The sequence below is a fragment of the Chelonia mydas genome, chromosome 10, assembly GCF_015237465.2.
Source record: "Chelonia mydas isolate rCheMyd1 chromosome 10, rCheMyd1.pri.v2, whole genome shotgun sequence".
NCBI lineage: Eukaryota > Metazoa > Chordata > Testudines > Cheloniidae > Chelonia > Chelonia mydas.
Window position 1 is genome coordinate 35,187,246 of NC_051250.2, and position 24,196 is coordinate 35,211,441.

Below are 24,196 nucleotides of genomic sequence, written 5' to 3' on the forward strand. Positions count from 1 at the left end.
CTCTGAATCTTTCTGGTCTGGGAACGTGAGCCAAATTTGGATTCATGGAATCCACACAGGGAAATGTTATGAATTATACCTGATAGGACATGCACACAACTGCTGCGAATTATACCTGATAGGACACGTGCAGTATCTAAGGAACACTCCTCCTGGTGCATGATGTGCTTGCTTTTAGACAATGGTGGGCCCCAAACCAAAATGGAGTCACATGTGCTAACTTTTCCTTAACAGAAATGATGCAAATAAGTACAGTGCTCAGCTAGTTACTTTGCAGAAAGTAAGAGACATAGTGGAGCTAATTTATTTGGTAGCAGTGATGGTCGGTGTCCAGGAGTAGGTCCAAGTTCCCCTGTAAACTTTGTCTGCCCTACAAAGGGTAGTGCAACAGTGTGGTGGTAGGGAAATTTTATTTGGGGGTTGAAGTACAGGACCTGTCCTGTAACTGACTTCAGTTTAGTTTACAGCACTTCTAACTGCATTCTTCCCCCCAGTTTGAAACAGAATCTCACTGGTCATAAGGATACTTTTTATGTTGGAAAATAGCCACGTTGGACACAGAATCCTTAGTAACTGTGACTGTCTCTGTCTGTTAATGAATGAAGCAGAGCTCTGGTTTTCCAAGGTTTCACCCTACCTTGATGATGATCAGAGAAGCTTCATGCCACTAAAAATGTTGCACAGACCATTTTCACAACAACTCCTTTGTGATGGTTTCTGTTGGAGTAGGAAATTTTGGTGAAAATGTATCAGTAATTGATTAGTATGTTCCTGAAAAATTTACCCCCAGAGGATAAAGGAATAACAAGATGACCTTGTCTGGACAGGCTGAGCAGGTTTTCATGTGTCTCACTAAGACACACCTGGGCTGAGAGGATCGGGAAGGAAATGGGTGGTATTTGCCAGTCATTGTAGATGTAAGATGGCAGTCTAACAGAATTTGCTATTTTTACTTTCATATGATCTTGATTCTGATCTCTGCAACAACATTCTGTGAGGGGTGGGGGAGAGAGAAGCTGAGGCCATCAAGCATTTTATCTGAGACTCCGGAGAGCAAATAAATACCCTTTGTACAGTGTTACTCTTCCAACTTCCACCAGGCTATATCCACCTGATGTCTCCATTCATTGAGATGATCCTCTGGTATGTTGGCCTGTCAGCCTGTCTGGGCCTGACTGTAGCGCTTTCCATCCTCTCTGACATCATTGCACTCCTGACCTTCCATATCTACTGCTTCTATGTCTATGGAGCCAGGTGGGTGTATTTGACCTGTTTGTTTCTCAAGTATATCTAGTCCAAAAATCATATTGGGCCTAGTTGATCCCTGGTGTGACCCCATTGATTTAACAGGGGTAAAGCAGAAATTAGTTTGGCCAGTTATGTCCAAATGATTGAGTCTCAGCATTGAGCTGTACAAGCATCCCAAGTGTCTTAGATATAAGTGTCTTCTCCCTTTCGACAGTGGCGGTTAGAAAAGTAAAACTATGCTTAGGAGTGGAATGAGAGAGATCAGTTTGCCCAGGCGTCCTAGATTTGAGCTGATAACTTGTGTTTAAGGCTGCTCCAGAAGTGACCTCTCCAGGCCCTAGGGTCGCCAACCCTCCAGGATTGTCCCGGAGTCTCCAGGAATTAAAGATTATGTCATGTCATGAAACCTCCAGAAATACATTCAACCAAAACTGGCACCCCTACCTCTCCCTTGCTTCAGAGGATTGCATCCATGTGGAGTAACCTGTCTGGATTTTCAACTGCAACACTCAGATTGCCCGATTTGTGGTTAAATTGCTGCTGTATTACCCCCTATGCCCCACTAGAGGGCCAAGTGCACTTTACGGTCACAGGGAAATGGGTACAAACTGGGAAGGCCAAGGATATGTGTGTAAATGGCTGATGCTCATTCTGCCTTTTGTGTCACATTCTGTACTAGGTTTCAGAGTAACAGCCGTGTTAGTCTGTATTCGCAAAAAGAAAAGGAGTACTTGTGGCACCTTAGAGACTAACCAATTGGTTAGTCTCTAAGGTGCCACAAGTACTCCTTTTCATTCTGTACTAGGTATGTCAGAGCTATTCTTGCAATAAGAATTCAAAACAAAATATGTTCTGCTTATGATCTACATTAACATGGGGGCATCCTTTAAATCACAAACTGTGATAGAGAATAGCAGCTTTATAGAGGAGACAAAATAACGGAGGGAGTAAATAGGGAAGCTCCTGCCTAATAAGTATAGAGACCGCATTTTCCCAGCAGGGCGGTGGGGAGGTTAGAGGTACAGTACATTGTGTAGGGCAGAAGGAATTTCAGAGGAGGCTGCCCAGGCAGAGCTCATACGTAATTCTGGGAATGGTTAGAGGTAGAGAGACGTCTAATTTAAGAATCTTACTGTTACAATTAGAGAGCTTAGGACTAATAGCAATATTGCCTAGTAGGAAACTCATCCACAGAGCTCTTTTACTTGAAGTCTCTCCTTCTGGCTGTAGGGAGTGCATGAAGGGCTTTGTTCCTCTTAGGGAGGGGACAGGGTTGGGGGGGGGGGGCGAAAAAGGCAGAAGCTCTGTCCATGCCAAGCACTTCTGTCTTGTGGGCTTTGGCATGCCAGTCTGCAGGGTTCATGTATCCTTGTTAGAAATATAGCTACACAAGACACTTCCTTGTGAGGCCTGCATCAAACTAACTCAGCTGTGGAGAATGACCCGTGGTGGGGAGGGAGAACCAGGCCGTGAGCTCAAAATACCCAAATAATTAAATTACCACAAAATCCTGGAAATTGAGCAGCTGGGAGGAAAACTTCTGCAGCAAATGAATGCTATTTAAGTGGCAAATTCACTGGCCAAGGAAATATGGAGTTCTTGGGGGTCTGTTCCAAGGTAGCCACATAGTGAATAAATGACACCAGAAATACATATACAGATTGACACAGAAGGTATGGCAATGTCAGACAGGTAGGTCGTTGACACTTGACATTAGGTCATTGATTGCTTGGGACTGGGCATGTGCAGTATTAGTAAAAGGAATGAGAAAAGTGTGCACCAATCAGAGGAATTTGGTGCACAAAGGTTGAGTTGTCTTGGGAGCACTGTAGCCTATGGATTACTGTGCTGTTCTGAGCTTTACCAGCTCATTAGTAGCATTATACTAGTCTCTTCATGCTTTATGCTCCTTTCAGCTGTTTTCCTTTGTTTTATAAGATTTCCCCATTTCCACAATAGTGGTTTAGTGTTTTAACTGACTATATATTTTAATTGCACTCACAAAACTATGCTAAAAGAACAGTAGGTTTGCAAAGTCAAGCACTCCAAAGTTAGGAAATGCCAGAAATAAGGTTGTCTGTGGAACCCTTGTGCATATGCATTAGGATAAACTCTTCACATAGGAATTATTATTAATGATCAATTATTATCTCTTATATAGTGCTTTTCATCAGCAGATATCAGTAGATTGCATTTCACAATCTTTAATGTATCTATCCTCACAACATCCCTGTGGGGTACGGAACTAGAATTATCTCCATTGTACAGATGGAACTGAGGCACAGGAAAGCTAAGGGTCTCGCCCAAGGTCACCCAGGAAATCTGTGGCAGAGCAGGAAATTGAACCCAGGTCTCCCCAGTCCTAGGCCAGTGTGCTAACCGCTATTTTTCCCTGTCTCATTCAGTGCGCAGGCTGGACACTGCTCACTGAACGAGCAGCTATTCAATATTTTGTTTTATCTCTTTGGCCAGTGTGTTTTGTCTCCTTGAATTTGTGTGACTTCATTAGATTCACATCCTGCCCCTGCTGAACTGAGAGTGTGTGTGTGTTGCAATGGCAGTTGCTTTGTGGTATAGGTGGGGATCTCTTGGTTCTAATTTGTGGTGATTCTCCCCTTTGCACAGGCTCTACTGCCTGAAGATCTATGGCTTGTCATCTCTCTGGCGCCTGTTCCGCGGGAAGAAGTGGAATGTCCTGAGACAGCGGGTGGATTCCTGCTCCTATGACTTGGATCAGGTAGTGGCAGAGCGTCAAGGAGGCGCTGTGATAACTCTGGCCACAAATCCTGCAGCATGACCTGATCTTGCCTCATTTAATATTGGGATACAGACCACCAACTGCTCAATTATATCCAAATTGAGTACAGCTCTTGGCAAGTTGTCTACATGGCTCCTCAAGCAAATTCTTGGCTACATCTGCTGTACCCCAAATCCATTCCTCCCCATATTCAAGGGAACTGATCCTGTGAGGTGCTGAGCAGTCGTAGCAATGTCAGTGAGAATTGCAGATGCTCACCACCTCTCAGGGTAAGGGTAGAGGAGTGGATATGTGGGAGGGAGACAATTTAAATAATTATAGTGGTGCCCAGCAGTGTTGCCATAGTAACATGCTTCTTAATGTTTCTATTAAAAGACCCTATTTAATTCACATTGGGTTGGAGCTTGGCCCACACATTTTCACCAGCATGTAGAAAAAAATTTTCTGGAATAGTGTAAATCTGCTTTTTAAACTCTAAAATGCCACGGAAACAACATGAAAGTTGGTCAGAGCCAGGCTTCTCTGGCCTGATTTTAAAAGAATAATTTAAATGGCCCTGAATAAAAAAGCTGCTTGGCACACTATTTTATATTTTCACTTACCTTGAGCTTGAGAATTCCAGGTACAATGATAAACACACTGAGAGAGTGGCTAGCTTCATTACAGCTTCCAATCTTGCATTTGTAATCTCTGCTGAAGTGCTATTTGGTAGCTTCCAGGACCAGTGCATCTCAGTGAATTGCAACAGATAATCTTAAGCCTCTTATACAAAACTAGAGGAGCTACTTTTTCCTCTTTTCCGCAGTGACAGGAAAATAAGAACGTCAGGGTCAGAAAGGCTGTGTGCGCTACAGCAGGGTTCTAGCTCATTGTATATTGATGATAATGGATTTGGCGCTAAGAGCCTCATCCCGCTGACATTGAAGCCAGTGGGAGTTTTGTCATTGGCTTCTGTGGGAACAGACTTTCAAAGCACAGACGTGAAAAGACTTTCTGAGATGCTAATACATGATGATTTTGCTAAGTAAAGGTGGGGGATGAGAGAGGAGCCTTTATTTGAAAAAAAACAGCTGTAAACTAGAAGTTGGCCAGGAGTGAGTTATAGTGTATTTCTGGTTATGTGCTTAAATCCATGATGTGGATCTGCCTCTGGGGAAGGACCCTCTGGATACTATACTGAAGAAATGATGATGCATTATTATCCTGTATCCTCTCTGTTATGGAAAATGTAATCTAGAGCTAAAGAGTCAGGTTGGAGCTATGTTGATATATGCCAGGCATTTATTGGAGGCGGGATCACTGGAAGTATTCCGAGTAATTAAGTATTATTCACCAACAAGATGGGCTCAGAAGCAATGGCGTGGGGAGAGGGGTATTGAGAATCTTCCACATGCCCACAGTCTAACCACTTAATACTATCTAAATTTCTTGTGCCAGTACTCAACTAACAATAGTTTATTGTGTCTTTTTTCCCCAGTTATTCATTGGCACTTTGTTATTTACAATCCTGCTGTTTCTTCTGCCCACAACTGCACTGTATTACTTGGTGTTTACCCTGGTAAGATTCAACCCTTAGAGATGGTCATATCTCATCTACGTATGTGAGTGAAGTATAAAAAAGATTCCTAGTCATTTTCCCCCATCCCCATACAAATATATTCCTATGACTGTCCCAGGAAGGGTTCTTGCCCACAAGGCAATGTGGATCAAGCAGATGGAATTCAGGATACACACTTGTGTTTCTCTGAAGGGAATTCCCAGAAAATTAAAGTCATCAGGACAAACTGCTCCACTGTCTTTCCCTGGAGCCATATTTAATCTTTCCCTCCCATTTACTGGGGTGGCTGCACCTCTGGTTTGACCCAGAACTTTTCCATCTGGAAATTAACCTTTTCCATTAAAATCTACTTGGCAAGACTTTTGCAGGGAGGGAATCGGACTCTTTTTCCAATCTGACCAGTCCGATTTGAGACATGGATGCACATTTTTCCGCTAAGAGCTGGAACCTTCACATAATTTTAGCCTCTCTTTTGAAAGGGAGAAGGGTAAAAATAGTACAGGACTCAAATGAGTTTGAGAGAAAAAATGATTGATAGTATGACAAAAGGAGGTGCTCAAATCAGCGACGGTGAGGGGCTGTGTGAGGATACTAAGCAGGGAACTCATTTCTAACTGGTGTGCTCCTGCTTAAATGCTCTATAAAGGGATTCTTCAGTCACCAGCAAGCTATTTCTAGAGACAAGGGTTTGCACCTATTTGCCAGCAGCTTTTAGACAGAGCGAGGGATGCTATTGAAAACAGAAGCCTGAACTCCCCACATCAGCCTTTGATATGCTGGCCCATTATCTGAAAGTAGAGTATACCACGTTTTTGCCACTGGCACCAAGGTTACTGTTATAGACTTAAGGCAAGATTCTTAAGGAGCCTGACTCTGACAGGGTGGGTGCTTAGCACTTTCTGAAAATCTGACCCCTTGAAGATGCCTTGTGGTGAGCATCCACAACTTGAAGCCCCCCAAATCACTAGTCCCTTCTGATATTGTTAGCCCAACTGCTTACTTCAGTCCTGCCTGTTTACATAACTAACTGTTTCTTTTTAGCTTCGTCTGCTGGTGGTGGTTGTGCAGGGCCTGATCCATCTGCTCGTGGACCTCATTGACTCTCTGCCCCTTTATTCAGTCATCCTTCGGCTCTGCAGATCCTACAGACTTGCAGGTTGGTCCTACACCACCACGCAGGCTTCTGCATTCACAGTGGTATTGTGAGTGGGCTTGATCTAATGCACAGGTAGCTTATTGCACTGAAAGAGGCAGGGTGCCTGAAAAGTACTCAGGTTCCTAATGCAAAATCCATGCACTTGTCAATACTATTAACCAGTTATCCTGCGACGCCTGATGATAAAGTCAGTGGAAACTAATGTGACGCTAAAGCTGAGTCATAGGCAACGTTATAAAGAACATTGAAACAAAAGGTGCCATTCTACTATATAGCTTTTAAATCAGTTCATCTTATTTATAGCAGAATAAGCCAGCTGGGTCAAGTAAACAGGGTCTGGTCCAAACCTCAAATCCTCTGATATTCAGATAAGTTGTTAACTTGTGGTTTTCTCTTTGATTTTCACCCATCCCAGTGTAGCTGGGAACCAAGGTATAGATAGACTTCAAGAGAATCTGTTCTTCAGAAAAGTTGGATCCTCAGGTTGCATTGACTTCTGTGGAGTTATACTGATTTGCATTAGCTAAGGATCTGACCTGTGGTTTCTAGCTTAATTTCAGAACTCAAAAACTCTGACAGGTTTCAGAGTACCAGCTGTGTTAGTCTGTATCTGCAAAAAGAAAAGGAGTACTTGTGGCACCTTAGAGACTAACAAATTTATTTGAGCATAAGCTTTCGTGAGCTACAGCTCACTTCACTGGATGCATTCCGATAAACATCCACCTTTTTGAGGTTAACCTGTCCCCATTTCAAAGTTACTTTCTGCCAAGCCACTATTTGACAGCCATTTTTGGGACCAGGCTAAAGGATTGCACTGAAATGGGGTTAGCTGAAAACAGAGAGAGCTCAACCAATTTAAATCAAGCAGGCTAAACCACAAGCCCCAACCAAGTTTAAGAATATGAAGCACAGAGTTCTAAAAGCAAGAAACAGTGTGAAGAGCTTGATCATCACCGAACCAAGGCCAGTCATCAAATGGGAAGGAAGCCCGAGGCTGATGATAGTGGCCTTTTCTGCTGGAGATATGCCAGGTTCAGCTTTGGGAGCGAACGTGGGGAATGCTACCAACAATGTTGCTTTCCAGTACCTGTTGTCAGTAGGTCTCCATGTATTGAGTTGCAGGAAGTTCTTGATCTATAGGAGCTGTCTTTGTGGGACAGGAAATGCAGCTGAAGAAAGTTGTCCAGTAAACTGCAAGTGATTAGCTGGAAGGAAATCATGTTGATATTGATAAATAATAGATAAATAACTTCTCTATGATACCATCCGGCCTTCAAGATGAAGGAAAATGAAAATATATTAGGACCCTTGTTCAGGAGGGACATCATGGGAGGACATCTTTTAGAGTTTCCATGGTCTCTGACCACCCCCAACCCAGAACAGGAACATTTTATCTGAGAGAGGTAGGGAGAGAAAGGATCTGATCAAAATTCAAAGCAGAGATAGCTCTTCAAGAACAAGCGTTCTTTCATTTCCTTCCTGCTTGGTTTCTGTCACCAATTACAGAGTCCTATCCCAATGGTATTGCTTTTTTCACCTTGGAAAGATCATGAAGGTTGTTTCAACACTCTGAATTTATTACTTTACTATCACTGAGGATTTAGTGAGGTGTTTAACTGCAGCTCAGTTCAGTCCTGACATCTGGCCTCTGATTTCCTTGGCTTAGACTCTGAATTGACAAAACTCTGGTATTCATGTCACCTAAACAAGTGTAGATGGGTAATGATCAATCCATAGGTTAGGAGTCTATAGATCTTACTCCTACACACCTAAAGTTAAATGTTTTTATAAAACCACCTGGAAATCTATCAAATCTGTAGTCCTCTAGCCAAGAGAGCTGTACTCCCAGCAGTGACAAAAGAGAGACAGACTGAAGCAAGCTGTCCTGAGTTAGGGTAGATATGCTGCAGTCTGGGGTTAGAACAGTTTTTCTCTTGAAGGTGGCATTATGTAGTGGGTGAGGCACTGCACTGAGAGTCAGGAAACTGGGTTTTGTTTCTGGCTCGGCCACTGACCTGCTGTGTGACCTTTGGCAAGTTCTTCACGGTCCAGCCTGGCATTCAGGCAGGAGAAGCTCAAGTGTTCTTGCTCTGCTCATCCTCTCTGCAGCATTTGATACTATTTGATCATTCCTGTCCCATCTCAAATAAGTTGCTGGCATGAATAGAAGTGCCCTGAAATGGCTCAGATACATCCTGTCAGACTGAACGCAGAACGTCACTATGAGCAACCGTTCTTCCTTCTCCAGAGCCCTCACCTGCTAACACCCACAGGGCTCAGTCTTCTACTTGGTATTATTCACCATCTATATGAAACCACTGGGAGCCATTGAGGCAACATGGGCTGAAGTGCCAGCAGATGGCACCCCGTTCTACATCTCCTTTGTGACAAATGTAAACAGCATCATTTCCCAGCTTTCATCAATGACTGACCGGAATAAACACATGGATGACGAGTTCCTGACTTGAGCTGAACCCAGACAAGACTGAGGTGATGCTGGCTGGCAGAGGGAAGTGCTTCAAAGATCTTGCCTCCTCTATAATGCTCTGCACTGTCAAGGGAATCTGCCCTCAAATTTCTTAAGTCCCCAGCCTTGGGGTCCTTTTGGATTCCTTGGTACTGTTGAATGCCTAAGTAGTCATGGTAACAAAAAATGTCCACTACCATCTGTGTCTGGCCAGAAGAGTGTGCTCCATCCTATTGGATAGAGATCTGCCCATAACAATCCATTCATTCATGACCGCCAGGCTTGATTACTGCAACTCATTACATCTGGGAATGAAGCCACAGGCTACAAAATGTGGAAGCCTGTCTACTTAGCAACACAGATCACCAGAACGCATCACCCTGGTGCTTTGCTTTACGCTGGTTCCCCAGTTAATCCAGAATCCAGTTCAAGGTCTCTGTCCTGATATTTAAAGTGCCTCATGGGATTGGCCATTGCTACGTGCGAAATACCTCTCCCTCCATCACCATGACCTTCCACAACATTGACCTTCCACTGGAACAGTGAAACTGTGATCCTATAGGGGAGGCTCATGTGGAGAGTGAATTCCCCATTCTAAGGTCCAGTTGCTGTGTAAATTCTGCTTTACACAGGAGCTGGACTTTAGACTAGGGAATTCACTCCGACAAGAGACAAGAATGACCACAGGCCTCACCAATTGCAGAACTTAAACGTCATACTCCTTTGACTTAGCTTTCCCTTAATTTCTATACATACACACACACACACACTAACCTAATCTAAAGATTAAGAAGGGGGAGAGATTATTTTTGTTTTTAAAAAATTTGGGATGCACTTAAATACTACGGTGATGGGGCCATATAAGTACTTATATAAAGGGTTTTATTTTTGATTCTACAACTGACCTTGGACAAGTCATTTCAGCGCTCTGTGCCTCAGTTTCCCCATCTGTAAAAAGGGATAATAATATAGACCTGCTTTGTAGGGGTGTTCTGCAGGAAGTGTTTTGAGAATCTCCAATGAAAGGCCCCTCTATAAAGTGAAAAATACTGTATTCTCCCTCTTTTAAATGTTACGTTAAGCATTGTTATGTAGAATATGTCATAGCTTGGATCCACCATCTTCCCTGTCTGACTTTAAGGTACTGTGAGATTTAGTGAGCCCTGGAGGGAATACAAAAGTGAAAACTGGAGTGGCAGCTGCAGCAGTTAATAGCATGCTGAAAATGTATGAATGCCTTCGTTGTGATCAATAGTCATTGAATGTTTTGAATTTACTCAAATGTCTTTGTGTCATCCACTATCACAGGCCTACCCCCATTTAGTCTGAAAGCAGAAGGGAGACGTATACATGTACAGTAGCCATATGAAAAATGACTAAAGGAGAGTTTTCTGTCTCTCATTTACATGGGGTAGAGCATTCCCCTTTTCTGCTGGAATGCTGGGAGCAAATATAGATCATTATAGTTCCTTTGCCATAATCCCCAGGCTTGCTGTCTTGTGTGACTTTTAGGAAATCCCTTTCAACTCATTGATCCAAGTAGAGAATGGAGATTGTTCTCCTCCATCGTGGTTCTTTGTTTGTTTTTTCAGCTGGCGTGAAGTTCAGAGTCCTTGAACAGAAGGCTGGAAAACCCCTTCGACTCTTAATGCAGGTAAACCACAGGCTGCTTAGTGCTCACAGTTATGTCCTCTGCTACAGGATTGCCAGCAGAACTGTCCCTAGGATTCTGACTCCTTTAGAAAGAGTTCTGATAGCTCTCTCAAGATGGAATTCTAGGGAAAAGCATCTCCAAAGTTTCAGTGGAGTTCTGGGATATAGAGGTGGGGGGAAGTATATTTGACCTCGGTGCTGCAGTCTGTCACTCCTAGTTAGTGTGCCTTGCTTTTGTGTTCATCGGGTTGGCTTCTAATGAAGCATTATACATAAGAAGCAGCATTCTGTATGTTACAAAATGAAACTTGAATAGTTGTGAGTAATGATGGTCCATCACTTCTGTGATTAGCATTATCTCACTGCCATGTGGTCTGCAGCTGTGCTTTAATAAATGCTGTGCCTTGAGAGAGGCAAAAAAGACTGGCCACACTCAACCAGAGTGGGAAACAGTTAAGGAGAACCAAAACCCAGCTCTAGTAAGAGGGCCTTCCCTTCCAGATGAGCTGAGAAGCGTGAGCTACTTAATGCACCAGTCAGCTTTGTTCATTGTAGACAGGAAAAGAAGGGTGGGTGCCTTGTGAAACTGTTCCCAAGTTTCATCTCGGGATTGCTCTGTGATGAGCTGAGGGGAGGAGTCTCTTCCTTGCTGTCTTTCAAATCTTACATTTTCCACCCTCTGAGGAATAGATGTTCCAGGAAGGCTTTTCTGAAAATGGGCTGACATGGTGGCAGCGGATAATTTCTCATTACAAATGCAGGAGCAATTGTGGGGCCTCCATTTCCTGGTCACTATTTGCAGAGCTAATACATTCTTGCAGTACAGTCTGCTGGTCAGTAGAATAGCAAGAAGCAAGACTTTGACACCAGTGGGCCAGTTTCTTTGCTGCAGCTGAGATCCACTTGTTCCAGTAGAAGGGGGGCCATCGAGAAGTCAAGTACAGCTCATCTATACTTTCACCTGGTTCCACGCCTGCTTTAACTCCTATTTGCATCTCCAAATAAGATAGAGCAGCCTGGAGCTAGTCTGATCTGCACCAGCTGGCAACAGTTCTCCAGGTACCATCCATGAGGTGGCTATAGCAGAACTAGAGCATGCTCTGACCATACTGCCTGTTTCCTTTGCTGGGGCCAAGGGATGGCATAAGAGCCAGCTGCTTTGACTATGCTCACAGGGATCTCCCCCACAGGGAAGGTGTGCACAGTTTCTGCTCTCTTTGTGCCACTGGAGAGATGCAAGGCAATATGGTGGGGCTGAGGATGTGGCCGCAATGGTTATAGTGGCATGGTGTCAGAGTAGCAGCCGTGTTAGTCTGTATTCGCAAAAAGAAAAGGAGTACTTGTGGCACCTTAGCGACTAACCAATTTATTTGAGCATAAGCTTTCGTGAGCTACAGCTCACTTCATCGGATGCATTCAGTGGAAAATACAGTGAGGAGATTTATATACACACAGAACATGAAAAAATGGGTGTTATCATACACACTGTAAGGAGAGTGATCACTTAAGATGAGCTATTACCAGCAGGGGGGGGGGGGGGGGAGAAAACCTTTTGTAGTGATAATCAAGGTGGGCCATTTCCAGCAGTTGACAAGAACGTCTGAGGAACAGTGGGGGGTGGGGTGGGGAATAAACATGAGGAAATAGTTTTACTTTGTGTAATGACTCATCCACTCCCAGTCTCTATTCAAGCCTGAGTTAATTGTATCCAGTTTGCAAATTAATTCCAATTCAGCAGTCTCTCCTTGGAGTCTGTTCTCTCTGGTCACTCGATCTCTGACCTAAAAGTTGCAATATTACAACAAAAAGACTTCAGAAACAGACTCCAAGGAGAGACTGCTGAATTGGAATTAATTTGCAAACTGGATACAATTAATTAAGGCTTGAATAGAGACTGGGAGTGAATGAGTCATTACACAAAGTAAAACTATTTCCCCTTGTTTATTCCCCCGCCCCACTGTTCCTCAGACGTTCTTGTTAACTGCTGGGAATGGCCCACCTTGATTATCACTACAAAAGGTTTTCTTCCCCCACCCCCTCCTGCTGGTAATAGCTCATCTTAAGTGATCACTCTCCTCACAGTGTGTATGATAACACCCATTTTTTCATGTTCTGTGTGTATATAAATCTCCTCACTGTATTTTCCACTGAATGCATCCGATGAAGTGAGCTGTAGCTCACGAAAGCTTATGCTCAAATAAATTGGTTAGTCTCTAAGGTGCCACAAGTACTCCTTTTCTTCTAGTGGCATGGTGGTGGCTGCTCCAGGTTAAAGGGATAAAGGAGTTAGTTGATGAGTACAATAAGATCTTGATCAATAGGCCCATCACAGAAAGGAATCTTCCTAGTGTGTGGCACCATATATTGTATCGAGAGGTTCAGAAGGGCCTGGATACACAGACCCTCTATATCCTGGTCCCTCCCTCAAAGGTCAGCATACAGTAAAGGTGGCTTTCTGTTGCAGTGTGGGGGCAGTAATGCCAGGCAGGCCTGTCTCAGAAATCCAGTGGGCCTTACCACTATCAGATCAGGATTTGCAGCATGAAAATCTGGAAAACCTATTTTGACACAGATTAAAATTCTCACAGTGATACACTGAGCTCTGTGTAACAACTCATGCTATTTCTGTCCCCAGCTTCCATGATAGGCTTGCCTTGTGTCACCTCCCCATTATCCCCATGTGCCTCGTTACCCTGCAGAGCGATGCTTCCCCCCACCGTGCCAAAGGGGAGGAAGTTTGTGTGTGTGTATAATTGTGTGCACATGTACAAAAGATAAGACCTGGATGATTGAAGATTCTCCCTGTCTCTGGGCACTAAGCTGATCTAGGTGACAGCCGATCAGAAACATATGACAATGTCAGGATGAAATAAAAACGATTTGTAGACTGATCTGAATTGGGCGGTCTCTGCAGCTGGTTTATGAGGATGTTTACTTTCCTTGGGATTCAGCAAACGATTGGTTTTTTATTTTAAAAAAAAAAGTTCAGTGTCGTCAGAATGTAGAATCCAAATACAAGTATATTGGTGAGGGCAGGAAGATTCCATTGCTGTTTAATTCACTCCCAAAAGCACTATGCAACTTAGTATTTAACCTGGGTTTTAAAATAATGTGTTCTGTAAACATATCAAAAAATACTCCTGGCTACCAGCTATTGGCTTCCCTGATTTTCGTGCAGCCAAGTTATATAAAAGGGGATCTAGAAGAATTGACTCCTTTACAACTTTGATCCCTCTCTATACATTCACCCAGAAATTTCCTTTTCAACAACAACCTGTTTGCAAAGGGTTAAGCGAAAGAGGAAGGGAAAAGGGAACAATTCCATTATGAAACAAGGGAGGTATATTTTATCAGCTTATACAGCCTTGAACTACAGAGATTGTATAAAAGGAACTCACGACAGCAACTTCCCTAACAAAACTGTTGTTTTTTTTAATTTAAAACATGACAGTAAGACACAGTTGTGCTGTGCTGGGTTGAAAGCCATTTCTTATCTCTCAGTAAGTGAAATTCACTCCTATGCCACCAGTCCTCCACACAGATATACATTTCAACTAAATGGGCATAGGAATGTTGTGTCCAAATAGTCAGTGGCCTCACTTCTCTAGCAACAGTCCCTTGTCGTCCCCCGCAAATGGACCTGTTTCCATCTAAGATTTAACCATGTGAATGAAGCTGGGTGACTAGCTAGTAACAAAGTAATTCAAATTTTATTTCTTTTTCTTTTGGCAGATTCCTTGTGGCCCCGATCTTGAACAAATTGAATCTATTCAGAATTACTCTCCAATAACTTAAGTGATTAATTATTGGTCTGGAGATTGAGAGTATTTGAAATTTGAGCTGCATTAGTTATTTTGGTTAGACAGACAAATCACATAGTATGATTCTGTTCCCTGACTGGATGAGCACAGCTCTTCAATTTCTGCTACAAATGCTCATCTTGACAAATTCAAACCTCGCTTCCTGTGAATCTGCTCAGTATTCACTTAAAATTATTTTTCCATGAACATGTCTACCAGTGAACTCATTCACTAGCAATTGGTACAAAGCAAATACGAAAGAGATGTGAACCCAGCTGAAGAGAGTTAATTTTAAAATGTTACTGACTAGTCATGTGAAATGTTCTGTGGCGTGCATCCAGTTCTAATTGGACTTGAGGTTGAAAAAGGTGAAATAGGTGCTGAGTTTAGTATATGCGTACATGCATTGCTGGATTGGTGCCACAGTGCTCAGCCTCTTGCAGAATTGAGCCAATAATTAATCTTACTGGTATATTCCACAGAAGTGCTGTAAAAATGTGTCCCCAAAAGAGTATTCTATTGAATGCCATGTCTGTGGACATGGTTACAGTACAGTTTCATTGTGTCAGATTGATGAAACCTTAGCAGTGCTCTAAAACCAGGCTTATGACTTGGGCTGTGCCTCTGTTTCCCTATCTGTAACATGAGGGTAACAATTCCTTCCCCACAGAGAGATTGTGAGGCTAAATTCATTTGAGATCCGCAGGTGGAAAGTGCTATAGAAGAAAAAAGAATTCTTACATAGCCAACAAACTCTTGTAACCCATTTGTGTGCAGCAGTATAGTTGGGAGATTCTAATAGAGCATTAATGTGATGGTACAAAGGCAGAAAGAATTGCACGCACACACACACGCACCCTTACTCTCCTCATTGTTCACACCATCACCTGTTTTCATTGCCATTGTCCCTCTTCCTTCTCTACTTCCAGATAAATCCTCTGTCCTATGGCAGCGTGGTGCAGACGTACAGGCTCCCAACCTATGCTTGTTACCCTAAGGATTCCTGGAGCTCTCTGTGCAAGAAGCTGTTTGTTGGAGAGCTGATCTACCCTTGGAAGCATAAAGGGGAGAAGCAGGACTAAAGGGAAGCAAATGAGCCAGGCCTGAAAGAATGAGCCAAAAACCACCGTTCAAACCCACTCACGGCTCCCAGGCCCAGTGAGCCTGGACCCAGCAGCTGCTAGCTGGGACAATACTGTCAAATCCTCTGCTGAGACTTTGGTAATGTGCGAGGAGGGGCTTCATTTTAAATGGGAGTGTTTTTATATAATCTCCTTCAGCTTTCCCCTTCCTATATGGCCCCATCCAGCTGACTTGGTTTCCAGGCTGTTCTCTGTTAATGAAGTGTTATTCCACCCTAGATTACACTGTTCCTGCCTGGCAGCACTAGGGGCCAGAGGTTTAACCCTTCAGTGCCTCTCCACAGCAGCATACCATGTAAGCCAGGGAATAGCTCCTGATTGGCCTGATGGTCTGTTAGTCTTTCTATGTAAGTTCATGGGGCCATATTAAAGCTGCCCTGGGACCTGAGGGTGATTAAAGCCAAAACGCTGAGGTGGATTATTACATCCAGGTATTCTGGACCTTTCAAATTCATGTGTTCAAGCCAATTCATCAAATGCATGCTCCCAAACTGGATGGTCAGCTTGGAAACAGTACTGGTATGTAGCTGTCCCATTTGTCCCATTGCTTTTTCTTTGGTAGTAGAATTGGCTTTATCCCACTGCAGCACCATAGCAAGGGTGAGCATAGAAAAAATGTAGCATGGAGGCCAGAAAACACACACTGCTCTGGGACCATGCCTAACCCACCATTTACAGCAGGGACAGACAGAGGTAGGGTTTCACCACAAAAAATCATCTTTGGCCTAAATATTCTTAATGGACTAGTGATGTTGGATGCGTCTGTTTCTCAGTGCCCAATCTGAGACCCTTTAAAGGAGCCTGATTTTTGGACAGTCCAGACCCTGTAACGGCTCACAAAATCGGCCTCTAAAACTACTAGTTGCTTTGGAAAATGTAGACCCCATTTCTTAAGAATACTTTTCTTGCTTACGGTACTAACCTCCAGATCACAATGAAAACAATGGTCTCTTTCTCTGTCAGATTTTAAGTACATACACATTATGGTGTCTGTTCCCCTTTCAAAGTGTTCCTCCTATTAACCCGAATGGGAAATACATTAATGTGTTGGCCAGGGAGTAGATTCTTTAGTATGTACCTAACACATACATTTTTGTAGTTTAAAATAGAGACTGTATACAGATGTGTAAGTACACTGTGCCTAGGTGTACAACAGTCACTTCCCATGTCCTAAACGGGATATGTAGGGTTGCTGTGCACTGTTGCCAGGTTGCATTCCAGAGGTGGCTGCATTACATTGGTGGTGAAAACAACGAGGAGTACTTGTGGCACCTTAGAGACTAATAAATTTATTTGGGCGAAGCTTTCGTGGGCTAAAACCCACTTCATCAGATGCATGGAGTGGAAAATACAGTAGGAAGATATATATACAGAGAACATGAAAAGATGGGGATTGCCTTACCAGTTCTAATGAGACAATTCAATTAAAGTGGGCTATTATCAGCAGGAGGAAAAATCACTTTTGTAGTGGTAATCAGGGTGGCCCATTTCAAACAGCTGACAAGAAGGTGTGAGTAACACTATGGGGGGGAGGGGAGGTAGGTTTTTAGTTTGTGTAATGACTGATCCACTCCCAGTCTTTATTCAGGCCTAATTTGATGGTGTCCAGTTTGCAAATTAGTTCCAGTTCTGCAGTTTCTCGTTGGAGTCTGTTTTTGAAGGTTTTTTTGTTGAAGAATTGCCACTTTTAAGTCTGTAATTGAGTGTCCAGGGAGGTTGAAGTGTTCTCTGACTGGTTTTTGAATGTTATAATTCTTGACATCTGATTTGTGGGTTTTTTTTTTGTTTTTTTTTTTGCGTAGAGACTGTCTGGTTTGGCCAGTGTACATGGCAGAGGGGCATTGCTGGCACATGATGGCATATATATGTGATGTGATATATGCCACCATGTGCCAGCAATGTCCCTCTGCCATGTACATTGGCCAAATTGGACAGTCTCTACACAAAAAAATAAATGGACACAAATCAGACGTCAAGAAGGGCAGTGGTGGGTGAGTGATCTTTTGTCCCATCATGGTGTTCAGCCTGGTTACATGGGCTTGAGGCAGGAGGGAGGAGGATTTGTCCTCATATAGGTAATATGCTTTGAGCTCTTTCTGGGTGAGTAAGCACTTGTTACACTGGTGTACATGTAGGTTAAAATCTTCATTAAGGCTAGGTCTCTACTTGGAGCTACGGGTGTAATTCCCAGCTCACGTAGACATACTTGCGCTAGCTCAATGAGACTTAGTCCACTAAAAATAGTAGTGTAGCTGTGGTAGCATGGGCAGCAGCAAGCGGCAGCACGGGGTAGCTGTCCTGAGTACAAACCCACCCAGATCCCATGAGTAAGTACTCAGGGCGGCTAGCCCATGCCACCGCTGCCTGTGCTACTGTGGCTACATTACTGTTTTTGGCACGCTAGCCCAAGTATATATACGCAAGCTGGGAATCACACCCCAAGCTGCCAGTGTAGACATAGCCTCAGAATTCAGCCTTCACCTTTGCATCCACAGGCATGAGCTGAAAAAACAAATTTGCTTGCATAAATATTTGTTTAAGACGTTCTCTAAAACATTCCTTACACAGCAAAAGTAAAGTCTGCTAGAGTTTTACAAGATGTCTCCAGGTCCTTAGTGAGGTCATTGCGCAAAAGAGAGAATGTTATGCTGCCGGTATGGTTTGGGGATTAGTGCAATCAGGAGAACGTTTTCTTCTTGCATGGTCCAAAACAAAGTATATTAATGAAAGCAACTAGTTTGGCAAAAATCCCTCTTATCGCCCGTAATACTGCAGAGGGTTTTCAATGAAATCTTGATTTGTAGGTATGACATACTCCAGGGTGCAATCTGGACTGATGTGTCCCCTTAGCTCCCCAGCCTGTGATGCCTTTTACACTGCTTTGCTGGTGAACAGCAACCCCTCCATGCTCTGCACGCACACAGCCACTAGCATGTAAAATCACTCCCAGATGAATACAAGAACGCTGTGCCCAGCCTCCCATGAATTACATACAGGGTGACACCCACATATCCCTCTGTTCCAGCCGTGTCCCCAGAAATGTGTGTCTTGTACTGCTCATAGATTCATAGATTATCAGGGTTGGAAGGGACCTCAGGAGGTCATCTAGTCCAACCCCCTGCTCAAAGCAGGACCAATCCCCAATCAAATCATCCCAGCCAGGGCTTTGTCAAGCCTGACCTTAAAAACTTCCAAGGAAGGAGATTCTACCACCTCCCTAGGTAACGCATTCCAGTGTTTCACCACCCTCCTAGTGAAAAAGTTTTTCCTAATATCCAACCTAAACCTCCCCCACTGCAAAACTTGAGACCATTACTCCTTGTCCTGTCCTCTTCTACCACTGAGAATAGTCTAGAACCATCCTCTCTGGAACCACCTCTCAGGTAGTTGAAAGCAGCTATCAAATCCCCCCTCATTCTTCTCTTCTGCAGACTAAACAATCCCAGTTCCCTCAGCCTCTCCTCAGAAGTCATGTGTTCCAGACCCCTAATCATTTTTGTTGCCCTTCGCTGGACTCTCTCCAATTTATCCACGTCCTTCTTGTAGCGTGGGGCCCAAAACTGGACACAGTACTCCAGATGAGGCCTCACCAATGTCGAATAGAGGGGAACGATCACGTCCCTCGATCTGCTCGCTATGCCCCTACTTATACATCCCAAAATGCCATTGGCCTTCTTGGCAACAAGGGCACACTGCTGACTCATATCCAGCTTCTCGTCCACTGTAACCCCTAGGTCCTTTTCCGCAGAACTGCTGCCTAGCCATTCGGTCCCTAGTCTGTAGCTGTGCATTGGGTTCTTCCGTCCTAAGTGCTCAGTAACCCCCTGGACAGTACAAGCTCATAGATCATAGAACCCCCTGCCCTGAAACCCCTCATACACCTTGCACCCCTCCTGCGCCCCAACCCCGTGCCCTGATCCGCTTTCTGCACACCACACCCCCTCCTGCACCCCAACACCCTGCTCCAGCCCTACATTCATGGCCCTGCATGCAATTTCCCCATCCAGATGTGGCCCTCGGGGCAAAGAGTTTGCCCACCGTATCATAGATAGTTTGATTATGTAATGATTATGCACCAGCCTTGTTGACCCTAAGTAGAGTTTCCCAAATACTTCAATCCAAACACACGCTGGTGTAGGTAAAACAACAAAACAATGTATTAACTAGAGAGAGACAGATTTTAAGTGATTAAAAGTGATAAGGCATAAAAGTCAGAATTGGTTACAAAAGAAATAAAAAGATAAAACCACAAGCTAATTCCTAAACTTTATCAAGGCTAATAGGTTTAAAAGCACAAGGCCCATCTCACCGTAAACTGTAGTAAAATTTCTCAGGCTGCATCTCCTTCCAACCTGGGACCATTCCCCTTCTTAGTTCAGTTCTTTCAGAGTCATTGATGTCCTGAGCAGAAAGGGGTGATATGAAGGTCACTGTCTCTTACTTTATACCCTCCTCCTCTCTGAGAATTACCCCCTGCCAGGTATAGACAAACAGGGGACTGTGTACATGAGATTTGAAACATTCCTGTGTACAATGTCATTTTTTTGTTTATACCTTCCCATTGCTGAAGAATGGCCGGTTAAACAGGTAATGGCTCTTTGACACCTGTTTGGGGTGCCAGTGTGTCTTTGTCTCTGAAAAACTGGTTTGGACCTGCTTGTCTTAACCTTGGAGCAAGTTATAACAATGATACATAGTAGAATCTACTAACTTCTCATACACTGTTAATACACACATTTTACCAGGACAACAGTATTCAGCAGATTATGAGTTTTCAACTGATACCTCACAAGGCTTACATTGTACAAAATATATCGTAACTATATAAAAGTGGTGAACAGAGGTACAGATTGTCACAGTAGGTGGCTCCAGACACCATGGAGTTCTGTGCTGGTCTTTAATATTCAGTGTGTCAGTCAATATTAACGTCAGTTTTGCAGTTGTTTTAGAACAGTGCAGAGTACACAATGTATAAACTGTTGTCTCCAGCATAGGTCTCATTAAGGCCAAATTGTGACCCCTTATGTTAGTGAACAGTTGCAGTCAGTGGAACTGTTCTTGTGACCAAGCGGTTTAACAATCTGGCCCTGAGCGATTAAATAACCCTTCAGATTTGCTTCCTTGCTCTGTGAGTTCAAGAGCCAGATTTTAATGCCCTTACCTTCAGAAATACCTTACACCTCTTGTATTTAATCCCATTGAAACACCTGTATCACTCCACTGTCTTCAACTCCAAGTAGGAACCTACAGATTTCCAAACTGAATCAGTTAATTCCATAACTGCTTACTGCAGGGTTCCTTACACCTCCACCTAATCTGGTATCCTGTCTCTGACAATGGCCCATAATAGCTGCTTCAAGGGAGGTGCAAGGAACCCTGCGGTAGGCAGTTATGGGATAACCTGCCCACAGGAAAAGTCTTTTCCTACCCTTTTACCCACCTGGACAACCTTAATGTCTTCACTGGTGGGAGGGCAGAATCTGAAGACAAGAGGATGGCCCAGCCACTGGAACTTTTCTGCTAGCAATTCTTTGATGCACAAATGCAAAAAGAATCCAGTGTGCTCTCCCAGAGCTCAGCTGGTCCTGCAGGGCTGACAGCACTGCACAGATGAACCTGAATATGCACAGGAAGAAGATTGAAAAAATGGCACTTTAATTCAAAACATAGTCACTTTTCACACTAGAACCACACTTTACACTGCATCTATCAGCAGCTCTGCCACTAGGGCTTTGCCTCTTCAGCACCTCCCACTTTTCCAAGCCTTCTTCCAAATCTTGGATCTAGCTGGTTAAGTGCGATTCTTGTCTGAGATCAGAAAAAAGTTTGGCCTTCTACAGATCACTTGTCTACTGTTGTTAATAGATTATACCCCACCGCCTTTCAGAGGTTGTGACCCTTCTTTTTGGCAAGTGCCAAATTTGCTAGATGCTTCAGTGTTAAATTAGTTCTATAAAGACTCTGACATTAATTTAAGAGTTGTTAATTATCACTAGAACTGACAAATACCCTCCTGATCAACCTAACACACTAACCCTTCTGAGACCCACAAGGTTACCCTGGTTTGAGTGAGAGAACTTGGAAATGAAAGCCACTTCTGGTCATGATCCCTGCCTGGGCTCTCCTCATTGGGAATCAGGTTGCTACTGACGCTCCTAGTGCTCTCTGCCTTTGATAGGACTTGAGCCTACAGACCCCCTATTTTCTCGCCTGGTGTTCACCATTTACCTCCTTTGGGTTGCTAGTGTGGGAAAGCCAGTCATCAAACCTTTTTTGGTTACGAACAGAGAGACATTACAACAAAGCAGCATTTGTCCGGCTCAGGGCTTTTCAACCCTACTACAGCCACCCTGTATATAAGCATTCTTCTGTGCTGGGATCAGCATCCTCTTCCACTCCAGCACGGGCTGTCCCCCAGCACTAATATTTCTTTGAGTGAGAGAAAGAGCTGCTTGTACTGTGGGGCTGACTTAAACACCCAGAACATGCTGCTGTTGAAAGGAAATAGAAATCGCCCTCTCAGTTCTCCTGCACAAAGGCCTGGCTTGTGGTTTTTGGGGTTTTCCACTAATGCAGTCCTGCAGTTGGACTCAAGCCTTGTTATGCAGGCCCAGCCACTGTATACAACTGAGGTCCATATACTGAAAGCTTTCACTGCATGCCATGCCATCTCCAGTGATGGAAATACAGATTCTAGATAACAGGAAACAGATCAGTGCTGATACGTTAACCCCTGTTCTACAGCCCCACTGCATGCAGATCTCTTGCTAAAACCAACATGAATACAGCTCACAGGACAGCCCTTAAGGTAGCTACTGCAATTCTATACTAGATAGGAACGTACACTATATCAAAGCCTTTAGAAATAACCTGTAAGACTCACACCACCCTCCTTACTGGGACTGGTGTGAGAGTCTCTCTGAGAGAGTTGCCATTCCATTGATACATCTCAGCAGGGTGAAAACACCTGAGGAGCCAGGTTATTGGATATTTCCTAATGAGTAGTGGCGAAGGAGCTTCCTGCCAGCTCTGATGTGGATTAGAAAGACAGAGGGAACCATTCTGCCCTGATGACACCACACCCCATCCCATTAAAGCCAATGGGGTTGCATGGCATGTAAATTGGTGCAAGGGCTGTGATTCCTACTGGAATGTATGACCAAGGAGGAAGGAGTTTTGAAGCGTGTTATATGGGGAGTTAGAAAAATCTGCAGTGATGTAACTAAATCAGTGTAGTTATTCGGTGTAGCTACTTAACATAGACACGCAGCACCAATGTAAAGTGGGGTGCGATGGGGTATACAGACCACACTCAGGCTGAAAAGAGTTAACAAACTGCCAGGAGCACAATCAGCCCTGCCCACTACACCTGTAGTGGGTGTCAAGCCTGTAGGAACAGGATGGAAAGGGGAGAGCTCAGTCAGTTGTGGCTGGCTGGAAAGAGAGAAGACTAGCTGCTCTCATTTGGGGATAGAAGCCTGGCTGGAGCCAGGACTCAGTAGAACTGTGCTGGTTAGAGTCTCCCTGGCAGACAGGCCTGATGCTGGACTATTTGGGTTTATCAGGGACCTGCTGATGATTAAACCAGGCATCAGAGGATGTCTCACCTGAGGGGAATGGTGAGATCTGCAAGCTGAGCCTGGGGGCAGGTTGGATGAATAACCTCAGAAGGGCTGAGAACTAAGTCCAGCTGGGATACAGGTGCCTTTATTTCATGTTTGTTTTGAGACTGTGACCTTGGGCTCTGCTACACTAGAAGGGGAAGAGGCTAAACGTTCATAGTGACTCAAGCCAGAGCACTGAGCCATAAACCACCAGAGTGGGCTAGAAACCCTGTCAGGGAAACTGAGGCAGAGCAGCTGCAGAGCCATGCTTGACCTCAAGGATGCGCATGGGGTGGCGACCTGACAGCATGGGGCTTACATCAGTAATTTACCAGATTACATCTCAGTAATGTTGCTGCAATGTATCTAGGTTGGGGTTTGCACGAGCATAGCTACATCAGTGTAGGTACCAGTGTCAATGTCTCTAAGGTAGAGTGGGCCTTAGGGACCAATGGAGGAGCTAGCCCCTCTGTCTGCAGTGGTAGATCCATCCTGCTCAAAGGAGTTGAGAGGTCAGAAGTTTTCCTTAAGTTTAATGAGCAACCTTAAAGCAGCTTCCTGCTGTGTCCTCATAGAGACAGTGAGCTGTTTTCTTCCGCCCTACACAGCATAATTGCCCTGTTGCGCTTCCACCTTCTCGCTTGACTATCTTTAAAACACTTTTAAATACTTAGTGATTTACTCTTTTCTAAGGTTAGACCTAGTGTATGTTACACTGGATTAGAGATGGACCTGAACCAGAACCTCCAATCAGGAATTGCGTCTTTTTCTCCCCTTCCAAATCTGCCTCTGTGGTTTGTGTGTTTGGGG

At 44.0% G+C, this 24,196-nt stretch overlaps 1 protein-coding gene and 1 long non-coding RNA gene across 8 annotated transcripts in view; one reads left to right on the plus strand and one right to left on the minus strand.

The window, feature by feature from the left end:
• The window catches only part of PIGQ (phosphatidylinositol glycan anchor biosynthesis class Q), a 41,340-nt gene extending 24,506 nt beyond the window's left edge, over positions 1–16,834 (plus strand). For all 7 annotated transcript variants that reach the window (XM_037911311.2, XM_043523789.1, XM_037911308.2 and 4 more), the window contains 6 exons: positions 1,101–1,254; positions 3,874–3,985; positions 5,484–5,564; positions 6,606–6,720; positions 10,780–10,841; positions 15,570–16,834. In XM_037911311.2, the coding sequence (XP_037767239.1) occupies positions 1,101–1,254; positions 3,874–3,985; positions 5,484–5,564; positions 6,606–6,720; positions 10,780–10,841; positions 15,570–15,722 (677 nt within the window). In that variant the 3' untranslated portion in view covers positions 15,723–16,834. The remainder of the gene's footprint in view (positions 1–1,100; positions 1,255–3,873; positions 3,986–5,483; positions 5,565–6,605; positions 6,721–10,779; positions 10,842–15,569) is intronic.
• LOC119567226 lies at positions 701–15,543 on the minus strand. The gene is made up of 3 exons (XR_005227143.1): positions 15,528–15,543; positions 7,808–7,925; positions 701–717 (listed from the first exon to the last, which is right to left on the minus strand). It is a non-coding gene; the product is annotated as an uncharacterized LOC119567226 (long non-coding RNA).
• Positions 16,835–24,196: the final 7,362 nt, after the last annotated feature.